Genomic DNA, 25,259 nt, shown 5'->3' on the forward strand with positions numbered 1-25,259 from the left:
TTTTGAGGTTGTGTTTCCAAACAGTACAATGCCCATGCATTGTACTGTAATAGATGCCAGCACATTAGTATGAAAGCACCACATTTGATATGAACATTAATATGGTCATGGAGGAATGAATAGAACACATTTTGATGATAAGATTGGCATTTGGCAACCAAGAAATATAATTAATATTCAAGTTATAGATACCAGACAACATTTTTTTTGCTTCCATAAAGCATAGTACTTTATTCAAAGTGGTTATCACCTCACACGTTAAAACAATAAATATATTTTTCTTCTTAGCTATCTCATAAGTTTCTAAAGGACAGAGATTCTTCTTATCCATGTTCACAGCCCCAGCGCTAGTGGACTTGCTAGCCCATAACACATTCTCCACCAGTATTTTTTGAATGAATTAAAAAACAACCTTCCATCTATAACACCAAATCAAACACCCAAATGTAAACATAGTTTCAGATTAAATTAGACTTGAGAATTAGATTCGGTGTCAGATGCTTTTAACATCTTCTACAGTATTTTCTTGAATGATTCGATTACATCAGCAAGTTTTTCTTCATTACTAATGATATACCTAGAATGGTGAACAGCCAAGCATTTTTAGAGGTCGCATCAATTATTTCAGGCTGCTCAGACAGTTAAGGACACGAGAAACCCTTCAAAGAAACCGTGGGCCAGTGTCACCTGCATGGTAAATCACACCCTTGGCCTGATAACGTGACCACACATAGGACCTGGCTGTCCAGAGCCCTGATGCAGGCTTAGCAAGCACACCCATCATCCCTGAGAGGCGGGAGGCTGATGCAGAGACAGCACTCAGGTGGGACTCCGGGGAGAGGGGCAGGTCAGACAACCGGAGACCGGGCTGTGGAGGTGGGGGACCTCCGTCAGGGTCTTGCCTCGGTCCTTCACAAGCAGTGTGATTTTGGGCAAGTTACTTAAAGTCTCTGAGCCTCACTTTCCTCACCTATAAAATGGGATATAAAACCTCCTTCATAAACTCTACAGAATACCCGACACAACGCATGTCACAAAGGAAAATTCAAAACTTCTCTTTCCCTGATTCAACTGCGCTCTTGGTCAAATCACTTAACACCTAGATGTCATTCGTATACATATGGTGTGCGTACATGTGTGTGTGCACATGTGTACGTGTGGGTTTTCCCAAGATTAATGAGTTCCAAAGACCTTTTAGACACAGAACAAACAATCTTAAGAGGAATGACAATAAATAAAATTGGTAAGAAATGCCCCTCCAATCTGCTGGGGCTCCCTAGAAGGCAGTCTGACAATCAGTCACCAGACCAGAGGAGCTTTAAGGGCCTGATGTTCTATACATCCTTCGGATCACCCAGTGCCTCCCTGACCCAGCTGGAGGAAGCCAGGTTGACGACAGAGCACAGCCACAAACTGGGCAGCTGTCGACATCCCCATTAAATGCTTGAAAGAGCATCTAACATCACCAGCCAAGTGTGCTTGAGATGAGTGGTGTTAGCAAGCCAATTCTGCTTCTTTCAGGAAGACCTCTGTCATCCTCCCTGACTGTGTCTCCTGCAATGCCTGCAAGCCCTCACTGCTTGATCCCTTGTGTGCTGTGTCTATTTTATCTTGCTGTTAGACTTTTGGAAAGCATAGGTCACCAGTCTTTTCATAGAATCCTACACAACACCTTGCTGGCAGAATGCAAATTATGCCCAGTGAATGGGTCCACAAATGCTGGAAAAGACAGGAGATGGAATGATAGATCATGAATACTTCTGAGCACAGTAAATAAGTTTTAAAATTGTATTAATAACCTGCAATGATACTACAAATTAAGTTTCTAGGCCTATTTTACGTCCTAGGAATGCTCAGCTCAAATAATGCCACTTAAATTGTGTCTGCACACAACTGCTAAGAGGCTCAGAGGCTCTATTGGTTCTGCAGACGGAGACCTGGGTGCAAGGAGAGCACACGATGTGCCCTGCTCACTGTTAGGCCGTGGGAGAACCTCAATGTACCTGAAATCAGTATCCCAGGGCCCTACCCAACAAATGGCATGACTTCCCTTAGCAAGCGGAAACTTTTTAAACGGATCCACGTCTAGCTGACACATTTTCCAAAACGTGTCGTTCAGCCCTCAATGTGTCTGTGCTAATTCTTCAACACCTGCATCTAGCAAACCACATGTCCTGTGTCAGGTGATTTAATGTAACCAAGACACTCTCCCTGCACCGCCAGCTGAAGAGCAGTCCTGACTCAGTCCTACGTTCCACAGGAGAACACATCCTCGCTTCTGTTTCCAGCCTCTCTTTGACCCTTTTCCAACACAAATCTCAGTGCTGGTTCTTAGAAATTTCTATTTGTAGGTTAGATTCCCCCTTATAAACCACAAGATATCTTAAGATGAAAACAAGTGAACTAAGTAAAAGAAATTGGCTGGCGGTTACCTGAAATCTTTCTTTGATTTAAGGATTAGAAAACGGATGACTGAAAGGCATGGAGAAGCACTCCTCCACCCTAAATAATGCCCTCTGAGTGTAAACAAAGCTGAAGAAATGAAGTGGACCTGTGAAACAGGATATTTTATATCGATGCAATAGATGTAAAATTACTTTTCAATTCTTAAGGAATAGAACTTAAAAACTTCTCTGTTTGGCACTCATTGCCAAGGATAAGGTAAAGGCATGCTGTTTATGTTACGATGTTTGATCCTTACATCAACCTTCTTCAAGAATAATAGCTATTAAACAAATGAACTGAATAAATGTGTTTGTCCCCAATTCAATTCAACTAAAATTCATGGAGTTTGATTACTGTCTGCTATGCCACAGCCTCTCTCAGTTGATGCAGTTGCTACAGCTAATGACTCGTTGGAAATACTCTTCATTCATTCATTTCCTCTCTCTCTGACTCATCCACCCTTCTATTCACTCATGTTTGCTGAATACTCAGCAGTCCGCCTGCTAAGCTAGTAAAGGCAAGATGGAGACTGTCTTGCGTAGTTCTTATGGTCTGAGCTATGTGTGAAATTGCTCTGCACATTTTAGCAAAAGTGCTCCACAAAGACTAAGTATTACAATTATTATTGTCATTATTATTATTACTATTACCAGTCATTTTGGCCTTTAGCACATGCGATTCATTTGCACATCTCCCATATATATTTCCTATTTCAATATGATCAGAAGCTACTTCATTGGCATCATCGACTCTTCAGAGCTCCCGGCCCCTTCGTCTCTTACACAATGTCCTCTGAACATCAGGTGCTCGAGGAGGAGCTGATAATTTTCTAGAGGTTAATTCTATTAGGAGTGGGTCCCCTTCCTCCAAACCCAGAGTTCCTTTCCTTCCTCCAACTATATTCCCACTTGCAAGAAAAAACACTTTTCTCTTTTCTGCAAGAAGCTCTTTTTCCATGTAGACCCAGCCTTAGTGAAGAAAGGAAATATTAATAATTGACTTCTAAGAGAAAACAAAAGCAAATGCTGAAACTTGTTGACATTGAAGACTGAGAGCCCAGTTTGGATGTACCAAGTTTAACTTTAAATTCACCACCTGCAACTGCCAGCACTGCCAAGGCCCTATCTCAACTGCTAATCTAGTGCTGATTTGTTCAGCCCGCGGTGACTTACATATTTCTTACCTTGATTGTTTAATTAAATTCAGGTATGGTTCAGAGAACAGCAAGAGCCCCGTGTCGTTAAAATAATGAGAGTTTTTGAAGTTTTAACTCTAGCAGTCTATTAAAAATACAATTATGATTTAACTGAAAGCTTTATGAAGTGTAGGTGCAATTTTCAAGGCACTGAAAAAGTCAATCATTACCTATAATGATAAAGGGATCAGTAATAGGATATAAACCTTCATTGTCAGGTCATCAGTTCACACACAGCCAAAGTTCCCAGGGCCTCCACGGGATTCCATTATAGGCAGGCACACGCACGTATACACACACAGACAAGCACACACAAACACATACATATAGATGCTTTGAACAGGGCAGGGTGACATGAGGGAGCTCTGTCCATTTTCTAACAGGGGATGGAGAGGTTGGCTTTGCAAAAACCGAATCACAAGCACTGCCTTTCACAAGTTTTGTGATTTGCAAGTAAAATCAGAGTAAAGTAAAAAATAAAAAGATTACAATTCCTGGTTGTGTATTTTCTAGAAGAAATTTCAACTACAGATGCAGTATAGCAAGAAAACACTTGTATTACCACTGGCCCTCACATTAACCAGGGCAATTGCAGAATGTCTGTAAGTGGGCCCCATTAAGAAAAAAAATTAATGCTGAGAGCTTCTTGTCCAGCACCAGCGTACATCTGTGCCAAGGCCCCAGGCCCTCCACTCACCCTGATGCTGTCTCATTTCAAAACCAACAATGCTGGGCATATGGGAAAGTAGGAAGCAAGTCAGCTCCTACCAGATCTGACCTTTTGTCATACCTGCACTCCCCAAGCTCTGGCACAAAAATCAAAAAACATGTCTACAAATTATACAAGCCATATAAGAACACAACCTCAAGAGTAACATGTTAACAGTTGGAGGGCTTGTTACTGTCCTCACCCATTTGGAGACCCCCAATAGGAGCTAATCATGGAATGAGATTAGCCCACAGGACCAAGTTCAAAACACAGGACAAAGGAGCAGAAATTGATACAACTGTCTGCAATCCTACACACACGTGTGAGCAGGAACATGAGGGAAGAACAGAGGGAGAAAACTGTAAACACGTGCATTGCGATGGTTTTAGAACGTGCATGGTGTGGCACTAAAATAAAAACAAAGAAGTACCTACGTGATAGCATTTCCCACCTGTCAATCACATTCTCACTGGATATATGTACGTGAATTCCCCTTACAGGCTTGACATAATGAATCAGTATTTCTATGGCAATAATCCAGTAAGGAAAGGAGCCTGGCTTCCATTCTCCCATGGAGATGAACTTACTTGTGTCCAGACTCGTGGGCGATGGTGAAAGCCAGTCCAAGACCCGTATCTTCATTAATTGTACAGCTGCGATATTTACTACACATCCCACTTATGGGCGCAAATCCTACAGGGCATAAAGATCAAAGATATATGGCAGTGTCATTGTAAAATAAAGAAAGGGGATGTATTCTAGCTGTATATTTACCCTCTGTCCTTTAGGGAAATTGGTTCTCATCTTCATTCGGTGAAATAGGAAATAGGAAACCCTTGGACAGTCGCATAAAGCACTCTCAATAATGTGGGGAAGGAGATTTATTCTCTCTGCGTGGAAAACCATTCTTGGCTCTATGAAATGCTCATATTACAGGTTATACTTGGCGCAAAGTAGGAGAAGGGATTCACTGAAGATGGAGGAGAATTTCTGCCCTTTTCTATGAACATCTGTGTTCTCAAAAGCCCAAGTGAAAAAGCGTTGTAGATAATGGGTGTGTCAGGAGGTCCCCAAGGCCACCCCGGTCTGAGGCTTCACCAGGAGGATCCACAGACTCAGCATTTGTTATACTCACTTAACAGGGATACAAAAAGATATTGAACAAAAGTAGAAAAAGGAACAAGTGCATGGGGAGAAGTCTGGAAAGAGCCGGGCAGGAGCTTCTAAGCGACCTCTCCCAGTGGAGCTCCACAGGACGTGCTTAATTCCCCCAGCAAGTGTCAACTGTCGTCTACCAGGAACATCCATCAGAGACTCAGAGTCCAGGGCTTTTACTGATCACATAGGCACCCTCTACCTGGCATGTACCCAAATCCCAGACTCCCAGAAGGAAAGCAGGTGTTCCACATAAACGACGGGATTTGCACAGACAGTTGAGGCGCATCAGGTATGCTGGTGGGAATGTTCCTGGAACCTCAGGTCTCGGAGGCCAGCCAAGAGCCAACCTCGGAAACAAGGCTTCCTAGGAACCAGCAGTCAGGACTAACCTCTACTAAACTGAGTCCTATGGGAATGTTTTTATAATAAAGATCCTTCTTCCCTAAGATTCTGGCAAGAAATGGAGAGTTAGAAAAAATGTCCAGGAGAGCCCTGGTCAAGCACATTGTGCCTTACATTGATTTTTTGGAAAAATATCTAAGATATCCCCAGCCCCATAAACATGTAAAATAATTGCTATGCTTGAGACATTTATAGAGAAATGGGAAAATGGAGATATAATATTGCTGTACTCTCTCTACAAATATTCATAAATGTATCATTCCTACCACATAATGAGACACTTGACCCATTCTCTCAAATGAAAGAAGAAATGAAGGAAATCATTTCTTAAGTTAGAAGAGACAGAAACTCTTGAAATGGTGAGGGACTTTTCCTTGTGAAATAATCACTTTTGAGGAATGAATGCATACTTTTATGTTTGACCAAAGTTTAAAAAGGGAAGTGAGTCTATTCTTTACAATTGTACTCAGCAGCACCTACCACTTATGGATTTGGAAGGAAGGCAAAAATATTCAATATCCTAGGCCACTGAAAGTGCCTAGCACATATGTGTTCCTAAAAACTCTACTGGAGGATCTTACCCAAAGTATCACAGGGCTCATTCTTCCAGGAACATATGTCCAGACCGGTCAGTAAGATGGCGTGGTCATGGCGAGTTCCATCTTTCCCCATCAATCCAGACTGCCACTGGCAGAAGCTACTTAAGGTGTGGTCCGCATGATGGCTTATCACAAGCCCTGGCTATGCAAAGGAGACCAAGACCCCCATGATAACAAAAAGAAAACATGTTATAATGCAATTGTTACTGGCATTGTCATCAGAGCAAACTATCATTAACTGGGATTTCAAATACATAGATGGATCTGAATGGCATATGAGCTATTATATCCATTTTATGTATTAAAATTCAAGGGATTGTGCATTATATAAAAGCTCTACAGATTCAGTGTAGACACTTAATGTGCATTTCTCTAGTTCTGTACAAAAATAGTTGGGATGTATTTAGCTGACGCTGAATGCATTTTCACTGACCCAAAAAAGACTACTTCTGTGTGTGTGTTTTTTGCACTCAAAATCTTTGTAAAACATTTTGCAAAAGTAGAGAAGGCAATAGAATCATTTATATGTAACTTTACACATATATAAAAACACACGTAGACAGTGTTGTTTCTTTCATAACCAAGTTGGGCAGGTAGGATTTCCAGTTTATAACTCTTTTAAAATTTATTATTACAGTGTTAAATTAAGTCACTTTCCCAGAGGCAACATGCTTATGAGAAGAAGCATGTCAACTGGCAAAGCTTTATTTCTAGAAAATAGACTGGAAATAGAAGGAAAATATATATAAGACATTCAACCTTATCGATATAATCCAAGTTCTAATAGAGCGACTGTGAAATAACAGAGAAATGAGGAATTTGGGAGTGGCAGGCACATCCACCAGAGAAGGCTGCAATGAGTTACCTGAACCTTGTTTATGGGGATGCTATATTAAAACCAGAGTGAAAACCTTGATTTCAGGACAACGTGTTTAAAGCTTTCATGCCTAGAGTGTTGTGTTGAAACTTTTGTCTCTCAGTCACTGAACACGATTTCTTAAGTGTTTATTTTGTCTTTCCAGAGAGTCAAACACATCTAAGCTGAATGCTATACATCAACGCTGGGACATGCCTTACATTCCTCAGCCGGCGATTTCCAGGAAAACTGCATTGATTAAAGTTACCCAGGTGGATGATCAAACGAGAACCCTGCTGATCCTTTGCAGCTTGGATGAATTCCAAGGTGAAAATGATTTAATACAAGGAATAATTAACCTGTCACTTGAGGAGCCCGGCTAGTGCAGCATCCCATCCCCAGACACACATCACACAAAAGACAATGAAGTTGCATCTTCCTGACTATTGAGGCTAGAAGTAGCCGTGTCCATGCACACATCACCCTGCCAGAAAAAGAGCAGCGCCCCAGAACATTAAAGTCTGAAGGCATCTTAGATCTTATGAATGATCTTAGATTTCACCTAAAAAATGATTTGTTTTACAATCAAGAAAACCACGGCTAACAGGAGACTCCGCCAAGACATCAGCAAGGTGGAGTGGATGCAGAGTGCCGACGTGGGTCCAGGCTCCCTCTCCCACACTGAATCAGTGATCAGCTAGGGGCAAAATAGGAGGGAGAGGCTTTCATGGCAAAGATGCCCCTCATTACTTGTGCCACTAAATGTTCACATATATCCACCTTGTGAACTGAACTGTACATCTATGCATTTACACAGCGGCTCTGGAATGGAGGCAAAGGAGATTCTTTGACCCACTGCTATCAAGACCCAGCATAATTTGGCCTTTTGTACACAGTGAGAGACACATACTCCATGTTCTAGAATCTCTATGAAAATAAAATCCTAAGAGTGAAGGTGGTGAGCTTCAGTGCGATCAATCTTGGGAGTCGGGAGGTAAGAGAGTAGAGCAGGGCAATGTCTCACAGTACGATTTAACTTCTAGGCTACCGGACATTTTTAGTCTTCTAGCAAAAGACAAAAATGGTTCAATTCCACTCGGCATCCTAAAAGCTCAGAGGCGTAGCTGGGGACACATTTTGCACTCTGCATTCCAGTATGTTTCCCACCTATATATTTAATCAGCTCTTCCATTCCATTTTCTCATAAGCCAATTAAAAGAGGGTTCCTAACTAACCCTGCACAAAAATACACAAAAATCAAATAATCATTAAAGGAATCAACAAGCCACTCATCGCATTAGACACGAAATATTAAAGCCTTTTTGTCCCCACGGGAAAGAGAAGAATCCACTGGACAATTATATTAAGGGAAGCAAAGCATTAATTTGCATTTATTTTTCTGGGGAAAAAAAAGGCTGCTGGTTTCAAATATAGAATACCTGTTCTTCTTCCAGAAGAATCAGACCCACAATTGCAATGTTGATGTTTCCTCCTATTGTTCCGTCTTTGAATAGAGCAGACACCTGAAGAAGACAGGCAGTCATGTCAGTCCCCATACGTGGTACTGTTCACTCCCAACCCTTAGTCAGCCTAGACTCTGCAGCTGAAGACCAGTCCTCGTGTTCTTTAGTGACACTGCCAGACAGGCAGGCGTAGAAATATCTAACGACTCATTGTTGAATCCTTACGGTTGGTGCCTGAGAGTATAAACTACAGTTTGGGGAGGTAAGTTCCGCCTCTCATCAAACACCAATGAAAGGATTACAAGGCCTCGAGTTGATGAGTGTCCTCACTAGAACAGAAGAAGGATTTGTTTACTCTTAGTGATGACTACATAGGTGAGTACCCCCCCAAGCTCTCCTGGCAAGGATTCCAGAAGCATAAGAAAATTCTCAGGGAAAGACCAAGAGGACACAAGAAGGAAAAATGTGGAAAGAAGATGATCAAAGAAAGAGGCAAATCTCATGATGACGATCGTAGATGCGGAAATGAATGACTCGAGGCCATTTTGGGTGAAGAGCAAGGAGAGTTAAGCAGTGGGGGATGCAAGAGGGTACGGATTTGGCACTGAGATGCAGAATACTGGAAAAGCTCTACAGAACAGAGGCAACACTTCCACAAATCAGAGAGTCCTGCGCCCTGTTTGTCCTCGCCTCCCTGCACGTGCAGGGTAGGGGGTCTCCGTCATTGTCTCACTCAGTTCCCTAGGAGATCATAAACCATGTGGTTCAGTCTACCAAAAATGATGCTAGCAATAATAACCATGGGGCATCATAGGAAAATAAAACATATTTAGGGGTATTCTGTTTACTGAGGTAGAACATAAAACATATTTTTAAAATACTGTCATCACAACTATTTTTTGTAATCTTCAGTGAGCCACGATTTTGTCTTCCACGATCTAGATTTCCCTTAGGTGAAATAGGGCTTGGTGTACCATTCTTAGTTCATATCATTCTTCCATAATTACTACAGTGCCAATCAGAAACAAAGACACATTTTATCTGAGGTGATATTCTAAAGGTTGTATTTTCTGTTTTAGTAGATAAAATAATGTGTCTTCAATATTTGAACATTAATATCCCTAAAAAGATGAGTATTTCTACATAGCCATCTAAAATCACTCACATAATGCTGATAAGCATTTACTGCACCCCAGTGTCTCAGCATTCTCTTACAGATTTCTGGTAAATGAAGACATCAGTACTCTCAAAACACATTACCAGCTCACAGAGAGGGTCAAATTGTTCTCTCTCCTTTTTTTGTTCTCTGAAGTTCTGAAAATGGCTCTTTTCATTGGAGCATAGTAAAAGTGAAGGAGCTATCACAGACAAAATATTCCTTATGTACAAGACATAAATCCTCAAGTAAAAAGTAGGCTAGAAAATACACACATACACCATCAGGTGTAACCAAACACGTGGCCTCAACAAGAAGGACGTTCCTACCATGTTGAGTATCGTCAGAACGTAGGTGGTGATGTTTTCATGGCCGTGGTTTTGCATCATCTTTTGGTCGACCACCACCAGCGTCTCCACGTTGAGTTCTTCATTCCTATGGGGCTTTAGAAGAGAGCGCTTGTGCCGTAAGCAAGACTTATACTCGTCAGGCAAGATGAAAAGGTCTTCCTTGGGAGGCTTCGGCATGTCTACAAGGGGCATTCAGAGAGCAAATGAAAGGAAAAGCCATCAGACAAAACTCAGAACACAAAACCAGTGGAACTTATTATATAGAAATTGGATTTTAAAAATGAATGTTCATGATAAGAACCATATAACCCTTAAAATTCTGTGAAGCAAAACTTGTGTTAAAGTGGAATATTGAATTTAAATAAAATTCGTACAGTCTAGATGTCATGGAAATCATTGCTCTATTTACTTTTGTATAATTTTTACTTTTTGGTGAGGAAGACTGTTCCTGAGCTAACATCTGTTGCCAATCTTCCTATTTTTGCTTGAGGAAGATTGTCCCTGAGTTAACGTCGGTGCCCATCTTCCTCTTTTTTGTATGTAGGATGCTGCGACAGCATGGCTTGATGAGCGGTGTGTAGGTCTGTGCCTGGGATCCAAACCCCCAAATCCTGGGCTGTCAAAGCAGGGCACGTCAACTTAACCACTACACCACCAGGCTGGCCCCTACCTTTGTATAATTTTGTCCTGATTTAAAACAAGATAGAGGTCCCTGTCTCTGAAGTGCTAGGTCTGGAAGCACAACGTGCAGACTATAGGAAGCACAGGGATTTGCTGAACACGGCTCCACAGAGACTTATATACAAAGCAATGGAACTAACAGTTACAAAAAAAGAGTGTTGTCTTGGGTTAATGAAGATTTTTAATACTTGACAGTTTTTACAGCCGATTCCCATGTCTGGACACATAACTGGTTTGTCTCTATTTGTTTCAAATGGCTTATAAACTGTTTAAGACAGATCCACTTCACTGCAGAGCTGAATTTCCCAGAAAGCACCATAAATATCTACCTAACTTCATTAGAAGACAAAACATACTTCATCCTCCTGGAGTAATCCACTTAAAAATGGCTTTGCATTTATAATCAGAAAGGTAACACTATGTTAATAATGATTAGGATTAGTGTATGCCTCAGAAAGTGTGGTTAGAATTGTTTCATGTGAAAGTAGGCTTCAAAATACCCACATATTTAGCATCCAAAAATAATGCCAACTCTATTCATGGAGCACGCTGCTGGAAGATGCTACTTTGTTTGACTGGTACCCTCATCCAACGCATTATATCTCTGTTTTCTAAAATACTTCCAAGCCTAACTGAACCTTTTGGAGGATAATAATGGCAGCTGCTAACATTCGGTAAGCACTCATCATGCGCCATTAACAACTGATGCAATTTACATAGATGTGAACTCCCCTATAAGGGTTGTCTATGTGTAACTCATTCAGTCTCCACACCAGCGCCAGGTAGTGATGAGGCCACTAAGGTACAGGGAACGAATATAACTTGCTCAGGTTCCCTTCCCAGAAAAGATTGGCAACAGGTTTCAGATCTGGCAGCGTGGTCCCAAGGCCCTTGGTCTTAATTTCCACTGATGGGAAAATGTATGCAGGATGAAAGTGGACACAGCATGTATGCAGGATGAAAGTGGACACAACAGCTTCACGTGTTCTGCAGTACGGGGTATAGGGGCAGAAGCACCAGGGTGGTGACCTTACTGGCCAGGGCTCTGACAAGCCCCTCAGAGCAAATATCTTTGCTAAATATGGTACTTGCAGCATTCTCCCCAAGACCGGTGAGTCCCAGCTAAAAAAGTTTCAGCCCCGCCTTCAGTCAGCAGCAGACTGACTCAGGGGCCTGAGGTTCAGCATCACCATTGATTTTAAGCAAGTCAATCCGCCTTTGTTTGCCTTTTTCCACAAATAGATGTGCACACCTATTTCCACAGATAGATTTGTGTTTAGACACAAATAGATGTCTAAACGCACCAAAAAATCTCTCTTTTTCTGAACCAGCGACCTAACAGGGAAGCATTCTCATAAGTGTGAAGCCCACTGAGCCAGAAGACCAGGATTCCTCCAGGGACGTCCAGTGCTTCATGGACAAAACGGAAATATCCATGTACAGATAACAGAGGTCCTGAGAACTAAATGCCTCAGCCTGGAATCCATGTGCATCAGTTCTGCCAGTCACAGGGCCTCTCCCGCTCAGGCGCCCAGGAGGACAAAACTGCCCCGTGCCCAGCCAGGAGGGGACAGAACTATGTGGCAAAACAAACAGCACTGTATTGATCACTAATATCTTCCACTGGCAAGAGACTTTCTGTTGCGTTTTCCTTTTCTAGTTTTATTATGAAAACAATGGCTATTTTTTTCCATTTTCCAAACACAAAACTTATTATACAGTTTATCCGTCTTTTTCAAATAGCTGCCTTCCACCAAGTGACTTCTGCTGTTGGGATTCCGAAATGCCTCTCAAGGCAACATAGCCCCACACACGAGCCCACACACACACACGCACACATGCCTACACACACGAACACGTGCACACACAGCCACACCAAACAGAATAATTTACTGCCCTGCATGCACAGCTGTGCCTTTGCTGTTACTGCCTGAATGGCTCCTATCACCTACAGATAAGAGTGAAAGGGGCTCATTCATTTCAGAATGGTCAGCATTGCTGGATTTTCTCCGGGCCCATTTCTACATTTGCCTCAGACCCTGGCGTGGCCTGTCAAAGAGGTGAAGATGGCTCTACCCACCTTTCCTGCCCAGATCCAGGGGCTCAGTCAACTTTTCATCCCTGCTACATGGAATTTGTCCTGCACTGACCACACCCACACCATGAGCCCTGCCAACATGAATCCTGCTTCTGACTTTGTCGATCAATGCCTTAGCCCCCGATCTTGGTCCCAACTCTGCCTGCCCCTGTCCCCTGCCCCCTTTTCCTCTGCCTCTCTCAGACAATGGAGCCCCAAGCAGCTGTTGCTAAGTGTGCCCCATTCTAATTCCCATTCAGCCTGTCCTTCCTGACTTTGGCAGACTCCTGGCCACCTCTCTCTGTTCTCAACTTCGTTCTTCCTGCTGCCTCTCATGAGACCCAGCCCATTGAAGTAGCCAATTTGGGTTTGAGTTTTTCAAGTCCATTTGAATGTAGCATAAGACTTTTATTTCTAGGACGATATAAGTTCAGAGCACACACAGGTGCTGACACTTTAAATGGTACTTATTCTTTTGTTGTAGCTGCCAAGTGATAATGGGTCATTCACTCTATTCCACCATATTTACAGAGAACCTGCAACATGCTCACCTCTATTTTAGGGCGCTGGGTACAGCAGCCAAGGAAATCACACAGCAGAGAAAGACGGGGCTGGGAGAAGATGGGCTTCCCCGAGGCTCACTGGGGGAAGTTTTAACGAAGTGCTGCTTGAGGGGAAAACTGAAGGAACTGAGGAAAGTTGCAGAAAACACTGGACTCCTCATCCTGAATTTGTGAGATGCTCATACATAAAATGTAAATAACACATCACCTCCTAATGTTCATAACAAAAAGAAAGACTTCGATAAAAGCTTGGTGATAAATTGTGGGTAAATGGTGTCATGCAGATCTGTCCTTTTGATCCGGTGGAGTAAAGCATATAAACATGCATAGAGATAAATTACCTCAGCGGGAAAACTCTGTGTGCTTTAATAAACCTAAACCTCAAACATATAGAATTGCTGAGTAGACGTGCCAGGGTTCTTCTGAAGACAGCCCACGGGTTCCACATTTGGGAGCAGTGTGTCATCTAATCTGCCCAGGGAACAGCGCTTTAAAAAAAACACCTAGCATTATCTATCCAACTACCACGGAGAGAGATCTTATGCTGAACTTCCAGATAACGGCTCTCTTTGGACTCATCACTTAAGTTTAGCAGTGACAGTGGAAAAATTTCATCTCACGGGCAGACATACTTGGAAGAAAATTAAAAATGTTGCATTGACTTACATAAATTGTTAAATACGTAAGAGGAATCGCCCTTACATACATTTCTTGCGTCTTCCACAGAAATGTTGCTTTTGTGGGAGCCTGAGGTTAAAGCTGCCGTGCGGGGGGTGGTTTTGGTGGGAGAAGATGTGGCGCTTTTCCAGATCCCGCTGCCTCTCGACCACCAGCACCTGCGGCGGCGCCAGCACCCGCGGCCCCACGGATCTCTTGTACAGGATGTGGGATGGAGGCCTGCGCCCGGTCGGGCCCGCCAGGCTCCCTGCTCCGTGCGATGGAAGTGGCTTTAAGAAGTAATCCGCTTCTTGGGTTCTTATCATGCCTGACTGCAAAAACAGAGAAAGACAGAAACCGGCATTACTTTTCATTGCTTGTTTACAAAGATGCTGTTCCCTCCTGTGAGGGCCTATGTTGAAAGGGTTCACACTCTGGGCTGAGAATTAGCAACAGGAAATTTTTCTGAGCTCTTCCCAGGTGCGCGCTTTCAGAAAGACTTCGGTGCAAATGTTCCATGACTTGACTCCAGGAACAGAGAGCTCAGGACATACCAACATCAGTTAATTCAAACCAAATAATGAGGAGAAAATACACATACACAAACTTAGATATTAATATTGGGGCTGTCCCAAATAAAGAGATTAGATTACAATTCTAATATAGTAGTTTGAAAAACTCTGTTCAAACCTGAATATGACGTGACACTTTCTATAAAAGTGTAACTTGACAAAATCAATCCAGAAGAAAGTGTAAAAGAATTTCTTAGGGAATGAGGAAGGTCTTTCTAAGCAAAATATGAAGGAAATAGGAAAGAACTGATTTTATAAAAACACTAAGCATGTCCATACAGCATAACAGGCAATGAAAGCATAAACAACACTAAAAATATCTCAAAGGAGGGCCAGCCCCAGTCGCCTAGTGGTTAAGTTCAGTACACTTTGCTTCAGCAGCTGGGGTTCGGTTCCTGGGCGTGGACCTATACTGTTCTGTTAGCAGCCAAGCTGTGCTGGCAGCCCACATACCAAGAAAAAAAAACAGAGGAAGGTTGGTGCAGATGTTAGCTCAGGGCAAATCTTCCTCAACAAACAAACAAACAAATCTCAAAGGAGACAAAATTGAGACACTACCTTCTACACTTTAAGTGATATATTTTTAAAACTTGTTAATTGTCAGGGAACAAGCAGGCCTGTGAGACTCCAGGAAAGTATAAACTGGGCCAGACCAAGGAGGCAGCCACCACAGCCCTCCCCCATGTCTATCAACATTGAATGGACAAATCCTTTCTAGGAATTAAACCTTCTGGAATTCTTACCAAATATTTCTTGTAGGCACTTCTCCAATGCTGATAAATATGTATGAATGTATATTGAAGCACTGCTTATAATAACATAAAAGTACAGGCAAAACAAAAAATAACAATTTAAAAGTTTACCAATTAATTCAGGGTAATTTTTTAAAAGTAATTTATATATTTGGAGCATATATAACCATTAGAAAAGGTTAGATAAATATGTACTGATGATAACCATAAATTAACGTTTTTTTGAGTTCCTGAGACTGCGGCCAGCATTTTCTGTATAATAACTGTTTATCCCTCCCAGCAGCTCGGTGAGGTGGCGTTCATTATCCTCCTCCCATGCATGAGGAATTAGAGAGGGAAGATGATTAAATAACATTTTCAAGGTCACTTGGCTTGGAAACATAGTATAGGGATTTGAACAAAATCAGAATAAGTTAAAAACCTGTAAATTTAAGGTTTATACTAGAGGGTTTCTAAAAGGCATTAAATTTTTAAAAAGTGTATAATAAAGTACATAGTGAGATCCCAAACGTGTTCATTTTTAAAAGTGCGCATCTACACTTAAAGAATTTTCCTGGAAGGACTGATGAGAAAGTATTAATGGTGATTATCGTCAGGGAGAGAAAGTCAAGTGGGAGAGATGCAAAAAGAAAATTCCACACTCATATTTATATCTTTCTGTGTTACTCAAATTTTTAAAATCTGTGTCCATCCTGACTTAAAAAAATGTCAATAGCATTGCTAGATCATAGAATTACAGATTAATTTTTTAAATCCTTATAAGTTTTTTAAATACTTTTATAATTTTAGAATAGAGTTAATTACTCCTACAGATCTAAATATTATTTAGAAGTCTCCAATCCTGAACTACAGTATTTAATTGAGCTGATGTCTTTTCAAAGTTATTTTGACAACTTCGAACCCTGAGTTAGACACTTCCTAGGTACTCGAAGACACCGATGCATGGGTGCCTGTTCTAAGTATGCATCGATTTAGGAGCCCAAGTCTGATTCTCATTTGGGAGGCCCTTAGTGAGGATCAAATCTTCTGCGGTGGGCTGAGCTGTTCTGCGCAAGTCTGAATATCTGCATGTGACAGGCATGGGGAAGCATGTCTTAAATCTTGGGAAAGGCCCAAAGACAACTCTGGGGGACAGCAGGGTTGGGGGTGGGAGATATTCCAGAAAGGGGAGACCAGGCTTATCGTACATTCAGACCAAGCACTGGACACGGTGTTCCTGCTGGCGGAAGGGGAAGGTAAACGTGGAGAACTATCGGTGAGGCCATCAGCACCATGGGGGGGGGGGGGACCTCCTGGGGCCCGCAGGCCACCTGGCAGTGGAAAGGCGGAATCCCTGGAATTTATGCCCGGGACACAGCGGAGGAGGCGGCTCTCAGGCAGCGCTCTACACGAACGACTTGGAATCTGTTTGGCCTTCTAGAAGTCTACCCATAAAACCAGCTGGGCTTCATCCTTTTTGCATTTAAACTAACCCAGGGGTAGTATGAGCAATTATCCATGTGTTTGCCCTTGTGTACTAACACTACCCAAAGAGGTTTTCGATGCTATTGAAGGTAACTAGTTTAAGTATTAAACTAAAGGAAAAAAAAAGAAAAGGAAAACGCACTTTTTGCTTGAAAAAAATCTTTTCTGATATGCAAACAATTTCTTGCTTTCAAATCACCCTTTAGAAGACCATCAGCGCCTATAGGTTCCCTGGAGCAGACGCTATTCAGTAACTCCGCAAGCCTGAGTGGATCACAGAGAATGGATGGATGAGTCAGACCCCCAACATCTGTCATCCAATTCTAACATCACTTTGTGACTGTGGATGATTTACTAAGCCTCTCTGTGCTGTTTTGTCCTCTAGGAAGTGGATATAAGGATAGCTCTCTGAGTTTGTAAGACTTAATAATATATTTTAAACACATCACCTATAGTAAACATAGAAAAAAGGTTGCTGAATTAATGAAAGAACATGTTAAATATCATACTTCATCCCAATGGTCTCCAATTCTCTTCTGATAATTCAGGGGGTTCTGGGGGATTTTTCACTGCAGTTTGAGATTTCTCCGAAGCCCGAGTGTGGCACACCCCAACACCGCAATCACCCCAAACACACCTTTATTCTGGCCTGCCGTCTTAGTTTTTACACTCTTTCTGCTTCCTCTCCTAAAACCCTTGTGTTCTACGACAGCTGTTCCAGACTCAAAACATCTCCTTCTTCACGTGGGGTCCCAGGCTACATTCTGGGTGGCCAAGGCCGAGAGGACCAGATCCTCAGGCAAGAGAGACCTGTCACAGCTGGAGGAGTTCTGAATTTTCATGAACTAGGTAGTCAAGCATTACGCTTTATACTTCATTTATAATTCAGCTTGAGTTATAACAGTCTACATTTAAATAATCCCCAATTTCATTAACTACATAGAACATAATAACTGATATTTTGATATACCTTGATAATCAATAGATAATGAAAAGTATAAAAAAACTTCCTCCATTATCTTGTTGCATTATTAGTTTGAAAGCTTATTTAAACAATTAGGTAAACCATAGAAGATTAACGCTTTCTTCTTATCAAAGTTTTTCTTGACTGAATCAAGAATATTTATTTGGAAACTCATAAAATGTCTAGTCTACACCTGCCCACAGTAACCACTGGGATGTCAGCTGGGTGAATCATTAACCTGGCTTCAGAAAAGGCCAGTGTCCCCCAGGCTTTGCAGAGGAGCTCTCGGGGGGCCTGCATCTCTCACGGCCAGTTCTGTAAATCATTTTACACCAAGAACTCATCTAACACTCGTATTGCATCTGTAAGGAAGGAAAGAATGTGTACCCTGCTGGTGCTGAGAAAATGCTGTTTCTGAGCAATGTAACTAACGAAAATGTTGAATCTTGAAAGTACGTTTCCTATATTATATTTGTTGTTAATCACAATTAAAGTTGGTAGATTTCTATTAATGTATATCTACTTATAAAAGCTGCCCATAAAAGTTGCATGAATCAAAAATAAAATGGGAATGAAGAAGAAATGGATAAACGCCCAACCACTGAGCCTGGTGCTCCTGCAGTGTAAGAGATCCCCACTGAACTAGTTCCCAGCTTGTCTCCAGTGGCACCATGAGCCCTTTGCAAGACAGCTAGCTATCAACCAACAAGTGGAAGCATGACCAGACTCTCTAGGAGAAACAGGCATTTTAACTCACTATTAATTTCATTTTTACTCTCCTCCTTTGTCTTTTCTCCAAAAGTATGATTTTTTTGAGAATATTTTACTCATCCAAGTCTTTTTAGTGACGTCTCAGGAACAGAAGACAATTCCAACCCTATAGAACTTTTATAGAAGCCAAACTCTGCTTTTTATTTCCTTATAACCTCAGGATAGAACACAAACCTGGCCCAAGGCCAGTCCATCACTTGCCACGTGCCCAGGACCACAGTAAGTCTTGTCGCATTATTATTTGTGATACTTTGAAAATACAAATTTAGCCACAATCTTCTAAGAAGCTAAACAAACCAAAAGACTCTCTCTTTCTCCAGGGATTTTGCATCTGATTCTTTTTACTTCTGTCCCTACTGCACTTGGCATGGGCCTGGCTTTCCTAAACCCTTTTGTCTTCAAGGACAATGGGGCTGATGTGCTGGTCACAGGAATCACTCATCATCCCAAACCAAGGTGAGTCCAGGAAATCCCCTTGCCTGCACAAACATTCCACTTTCTTCAAAAATAATTTTATTAGTAATAAAGAAAAGGATGCATAGGCCTACCATCCGAGTTACTCTTTTTGTTCATACTTTACAATTCATTCAGAATACAGAAGGCATGGAAAAGAAAAAAGGGAAAGGAAAAAGAGAGCTATTTATTGGGTCACCTCAAAACCCAACAACAGAGCATCAAATGATGCGACACAAAAACTGACAGAGCTACAAGGAGGAACAGATGAGTCCACCATCACGATTGGAAACTTCAACACTCCTCTCTCAGCAATCGATGAGCAGGCAGAAAATGAATAAGGACATCATTGAACTCAACAGCACCATCCATCAACTGCATATAATTGACATCTATAGACTACTTCATCCAACAACAGCAGAAGAGCTATTTTTCTTAAGCTCACATGGAACATTCACCATCATAGACCACCTTCTGGGCAATTGAATATAACTTAACAAATTAAAAGAAATAGAATTCATGCAATTTCTACTCTCAGACCACAATTGACTTAAACTAAAAATCAACAACAAAAAAATAATTGGAAAATCCCCAAATATGTGGAGACTAAATAACACACTTCTAAATAACACATGGGTCAAAAAAGAAATCCCAAGAGAAACTTAAAAATAATTTGATCTAAATTAAAATGATAACACAACTTGTGAAAATTTGTGGAATGCAACGAAAGCAGTGCTTAAAGGGAAATTCATAGTATTAAATGTATATAGTAGAAAAGAAGAAAGATCTAAAATCAATAATCTAAGTTTCCATCTTAGGAAACTAGAAAAAGATCAAATTAAATCCAAAGTAAGCAGAAGAAAAGAAATAATAAGAATTAGAGCAGAAATCAATGAAATTGAAAATGGGAAATCAATAGAGAAAATCAAAGAAACTGAAAGCTGCCTCTTTAAAAGATGGTGAGATGTACGCATGCTGCACTTAGAGAAATTTGAAGTCTTGGATGCTTTCCTTATTAAAAAAATAAAGAAAATCAATGAACTACGCATTAACCCAAAGAGTTTTAAAAAAATTCAACAACCACCTAGAAAACAGAAAGGGCTTGTTAAAAAAAATAAATTCAGAATAGATTATTCAGTAAATAGTAAAACAATGTAATTATTAAACTGAAAACATCTAGCAAATCCAAGATTCAGTTTTTAAACCAAAGTGAGCACACTTCATGAAAATGCAATGAGTATGAAAAAAGTCAAAAACATCAATAATATAATGGGATATGGCAGATATTTATAGTGGGAGCTCTAACTTCTCTTGGAGAGGAAACATCATTGCATTATGCATTCTTACTTTACATTAGTTAATTTTTTTTATTCTATTTTTTGGGGCTTTTCAATTTTCTGACGTCTTTCAGGCCAACCCATCATAAGGATTTATGTCTCTGTTAGAGGAAACCTATATTTGTGCAGTCCAATATGGTGGCCACTACATTTTAATTAAAATTGAATAAAATTGAAAATTCTGTCCTCCAGTGTCTTGATAGCTACATAGGGGTAATCAAATTCAAGTTTAAATAAATTAAAATCAAATAAAGTTAAAAATTTAGTCTTTCAATTGCTCAATAGCTTCGTGTGACAAGTGGCTAACATATTGGACAACACAGATATTTCCATCATGGCACAGAGTTTTCCAGACAGCGCTACTTTAGAACTGATAATAAACAAATCTCTGGGAGCTTACTTCTCAAGATTATTTTGCAAGACACCTGAGAGGTTGCTATATTTCTCTATAATAAATAGTACATATCACACAGCTAGGAACAATATAATAAATCACATCCATTAGCATCTTCATAAAATTGTGCCAGCTAAAATATTCAGAACACGTTGTCCTAGATTGATTGCTTAGTAAGATTGCTTTTGGTTGACACAAAAATATCTGAGCTAAGAACAACTGCAAATTAAATTCTCGGATCCTACATCTATCTGCACATTCCCACGACATGAGGAGACATATTTAAATAGTCATTTAGTGAAGGCAATGAATATACAGTTGATACCTAATATAATCAAAATATCACGGATGAAACATTTTAATAGACTCCTTCACAGAGTTGTGTAATGTTTAGATATGAATTTAATTCCACAGTGGAAGAAATTTACAGTGCTTCTCATGCAAGGAGTGTGTAGTATGTTTGTTCATTCATTCACTCTTCTTTAATTCAATGAATATTCATTAATTTCCTTTTACAGGCCAGGCACTCTTCTTGCCAATCCAGATACAACAATGAATAAAATGGACAAATATAGCTGCCCTCGTGGAGCTTAAATTCCATCATGGGGTTTGGGTTTGGGGACAGATAATAAACAACAGACAATAAAATGAAAATCGCAAGAAGGTAAAAGGCAATGTGTCAGTTCTTCTCAATTTGATCTATAGATTCAATGCACTCGCAATCAAAATTCCAGCAAATTATTTTGTGGACATTGACAAACTCATTCTAAAGTTGATATGGAGAGGTAAACGACCCAGAATAGCCAACTCAATATTGAAAGAGAAGAATGAAGTCTTAGGATTGGCACTGCTTGACTTTAAGACTTACTATAAAGATACAGTAATCAAGACAGAGTGGCGCTGGAGGAAAACTAGACAAATAAATCAATGGAAGAGAATAGAGAGCCTAGAAATAGACTCACTTAAATACAGTTAACTGATCTTTGACGAAAGAACAAAGGCAACTCAATCGAGAACGGACGGTCTTTTTAAGAAGTGGTGCTGGATCAATTGCACATCCACATGCAAAAAGACAAACCTAGACACAGACCTTACACTCTTCACAAAAATCAACTGAAAATGGATCACAGACCTAAATGTAAAATGCAAAACTAGAAAACTCCTAGAAGATAACATAGGAGAAACTCTAGATGGCTTGGGTTTGGAAATGACTTTTTAGATACAACACCAAAAGTATGATCCATGAGAGAAAGAATTGATAAACTCAACTTCACTAAAATTTAAAATTTCTGCTCTGCAAAAGACACCATCAAGAGAATGAAAATATAAGCCACAGATTGGAAGAAAATATTTGCAAAAGACACATCAGCTAAACGACTGTTATCCAAAACATATAAAGAACTCTGAAAACTCAATGATAAGAAAACACGCCATTGAAAAGTAGGCCAAAGATCTTAAAAGACTCCTCTCCAAAGATGATATACAGATGGCAAATAAGCATATGAAAAGATGCTCCACATCAAATGTCATCAGGGAAATGCAAATTAAAACAACAATGAGATACCACTACAAACCTATGAGAACAGCCAAACTGACAACAACAAACACTGGGGAAGATGCGGAGAACAGGAACCCTCATTCGCTGCTGATGGCGATCCAAAATGGTGCAGCCAGTTCGGAAAACAGTTTGGCAGTTTCTTAGAAACTAAACATACTCTTACCAAGCAATCTAGCAACTGGGCTCCTTGGTGCTTACCCAAAGGAACTGAAAGCTTTACATCCACATAAAAACCTGCACCCTGATGTTTACAGCAGCTTTATTCATAATTTCTAAAACCGGGAAGCAGCTAATATGTCCTTCAGCAGGTGAATGGACAAATAAACTGTGGTGCATCCAGACAATGGAAAATTGTTAGGTGCTAAAAAGAAATGAACTATCAAGCCATGAAAAGACATGGAGGAACCTTAAATGCATATTGCTAAGTGAGAGAAGCCAATCTGAAAAGGCCACATCCAGTAAGATTCCACCTATGTGACATTCTGGAAAAGACAAAACTATGGAGGCAGTTAAAAGACCAGTGAATGACAAGGGGTAGCAGGGAGGGAGGGATGAACAGGCAGATCACAGAGGATTTTTAGGGCAGTGAATAAACTCTATATGATACTATAAGGGTGGATACATGTCATTATTCATTTGTCCAAACTCAGAATGTACAGCACCAAGAGTGAACCCTAATGTAAACTATGGACTTTGGGTGATAATGACGTGTCAATATAGGTTCATCAGTTGTAACAAATATACTACTCTGGTGGGGGAGTTGATAATTGGGGGGGTTGTGCATGTGTGGGGATAGGGGCATATGTGGGAAATCTCTCTTCCTTCCACTCAATTTTGTTATGAAATTAAAACTGTTCTAAAAAATAAAATCTACTTAAAAAAGACAGAAACATTTTAGGATTGGGGGTGCAGGAAAGGGGGTTTCAATTCTGCATAGGGTAGCCAGGTAGGCCTCACTGAGAAGGTGGCATTTCTGTAAGGTCTTAAATGAGATGAGGAGTTGGCAGTGAGGACACCAGAAGGAAGAGGCCCAGGTAGGGGGAAGAGCCAGTGCAATGGCCCTGTGGCCCCACGTGGCAGCAGCTGATGTTTATGTTCTTTGCAAAATATCCACATGTGATAGATTCACCAACTGATAATAATAATAATAACAACAATGATGACAGCAATTAAGCAGGGTGCTGTTCAAACTGGACTATTCTCTTGGAACTTCTCTTCCAGCCCATCAGATAGAGGGACACTTGAAGCTTAGAGGGATCCCCGTGGTCTACCTTCACCATCTCCGCCACAGGGATACACTTACTGCTGCTTCCACTTCTGGCCTCCTTCTGATGTTTTTCTGTACTTTTTTGCAGGAAAAAAAAGCATAAACCAGATCACTCTCTACTTACTACCTTGCAGTCGCGTCCTCTGACTTAAGAACACGATCTGTCACTTCCATGGTCAGGCTCCAGGAGCCTCGTCCTCTGGCCTCTGTTGGTTTCGTCCCGGCCTCTGCTCCTGCCTGCCTCTCCAGGCACTCACGGTGCTCTCACCACACCAGCCACACTCCTGCTCCAGGGACACCCAGGCTCCCTTTGGCCTCAGAGCCTTCGCCCCACTCGTCCTGCTTCCCGGCCCACTCCTTCCAGACCTCTGTGGGCTGGATCTTTCTCCTCTTTCAGTCTGGAGTGACAGAGTGAGGTATGGGAACTTCTTGTCTTCATGGGGCTCTTAATGGCAGAGCAGATAGCAGAGCTGGCCTTGTGGCACAGGCAAGTAGCAGCTCCTGAGGCCAAAGATGGTGTTTGAGTCTTGACTCTGCCTCTCTTCAGAGGGTGAGCTTATGTGTGTTTCTGTTCTGAGACCTAGTTCCTGTCTTCGCAAACAGAGGATAAAACTACAGCCATTTTCCAGGGTGACTGTGCAGAGTAAATATACACACTTCAAAGATGGCAGAAAAAAATATTTGAGTGATGTCATCCAAGACCCCCGTACATATTTTTAAAAACAAAGGCAGCACGTGGGAAGCTGCAGGAGAGAGGAGACAAGGTGTGTGGGGACTCTGTGCAGGCTGGGAAGGAAGATCAACAGGCCCAGGACAGTGTGGGAGAGTGACAGCAGAGCCCGACCATCATCGCCAGGTCGTGGCTGTGGAGAAGTTGGCCACAGCCGCAAGGCGGGCCAGGAGGACGCGGGCGGGCACACGTGTTTCTCATTAGAGGCCATGGGTCCCCAGGGTCTACAAGCCATTGCTGAAGTCATCCATGCTTTTTTCACACACTCAAGCCATCCCAGTGTGCAATCCGATGGCACCCTTCCCTCAGGTGGCAGGCTGCCGGCTTGAGGCGAATTCTGTTATGAGCTCAACAAGTTGACACTTAGCTCATGAATCAGCTGTATTCTCTCTTTAATTCTGCCACTGGAGAGATCGCTCTTCCCCTCTGGTTCTGGTGGTGATATGTAGTCTCACAACAGTACTCTTTAAGCTCCAGGTTCCAAGATGGCCACATCACATTTCTGTTAACCATATTAATATTGATGACATTCATTTATTGATCACTTACCATGCCCTTGCCTCTGTCCAAGGGACTGGATATCATATCATTATCAATAATCCTCAGAACAGATTTGCAAGGTAGGGATTAGCAGTTACAGTTTTGCAGATAAAGCAATTGAGGCTCAAAAAATCCAAACGTCGTCA

At 41.3% G+C, this 25,259-nt stretch overlaps 1 protein-coding gene across 2 annotated transcripts in view; it reads right to left on the reverse strand.

Moving 5' to 3' along the window:
* Positions 1-25,259, reverse strand: part of ADAMTS16 (ADAM metallopeptidase with thrombospondin type 1 motif 16) — a 154,604-nt gene that overhangs the window by 100,998 nt on the left and 28,347 nt on the right. For both annotated transcript variants that reach the window (XM_023625871.2, XM_023625872.2), the window contains exons 4-8: positions 14,361-14,643; positions 10,313-10,512; positions 8,804-8,887; positions 6,491-6,650; positions 4,937-5,042 (exon numbers count right to left, since the gene is read on the reverse strand). In XM_023625871.2, coding sequence (XP_023481639.2) covers positions 4,937-5,042; positions 6,491-6,650; positions 8,804-8,887; positions 10,313-10,512; positions 14,361-14,643 — 833 coding nt within the window. The remainder of the gene's footprint in view (positions 1-4,936; positions 5,043-6,490; positions 6,651-8,803; positions 8,888-10,312; positions 10,513-14,360; positions 14,644-25,259) is intronic.

Source organism: Equus caballus, chromosome 21 (assembly GCF_041296265.1).
Source record: "Equus caballus isolate H_3958 breed thoroughbred chromosome 21, TB-T2T, whole genome shotgun sequence".
NCBI lineage: Eukaryota > Metazoa > Chordata > Mammalia > Perissodactyla > Equidae > Equus > Equus caballus.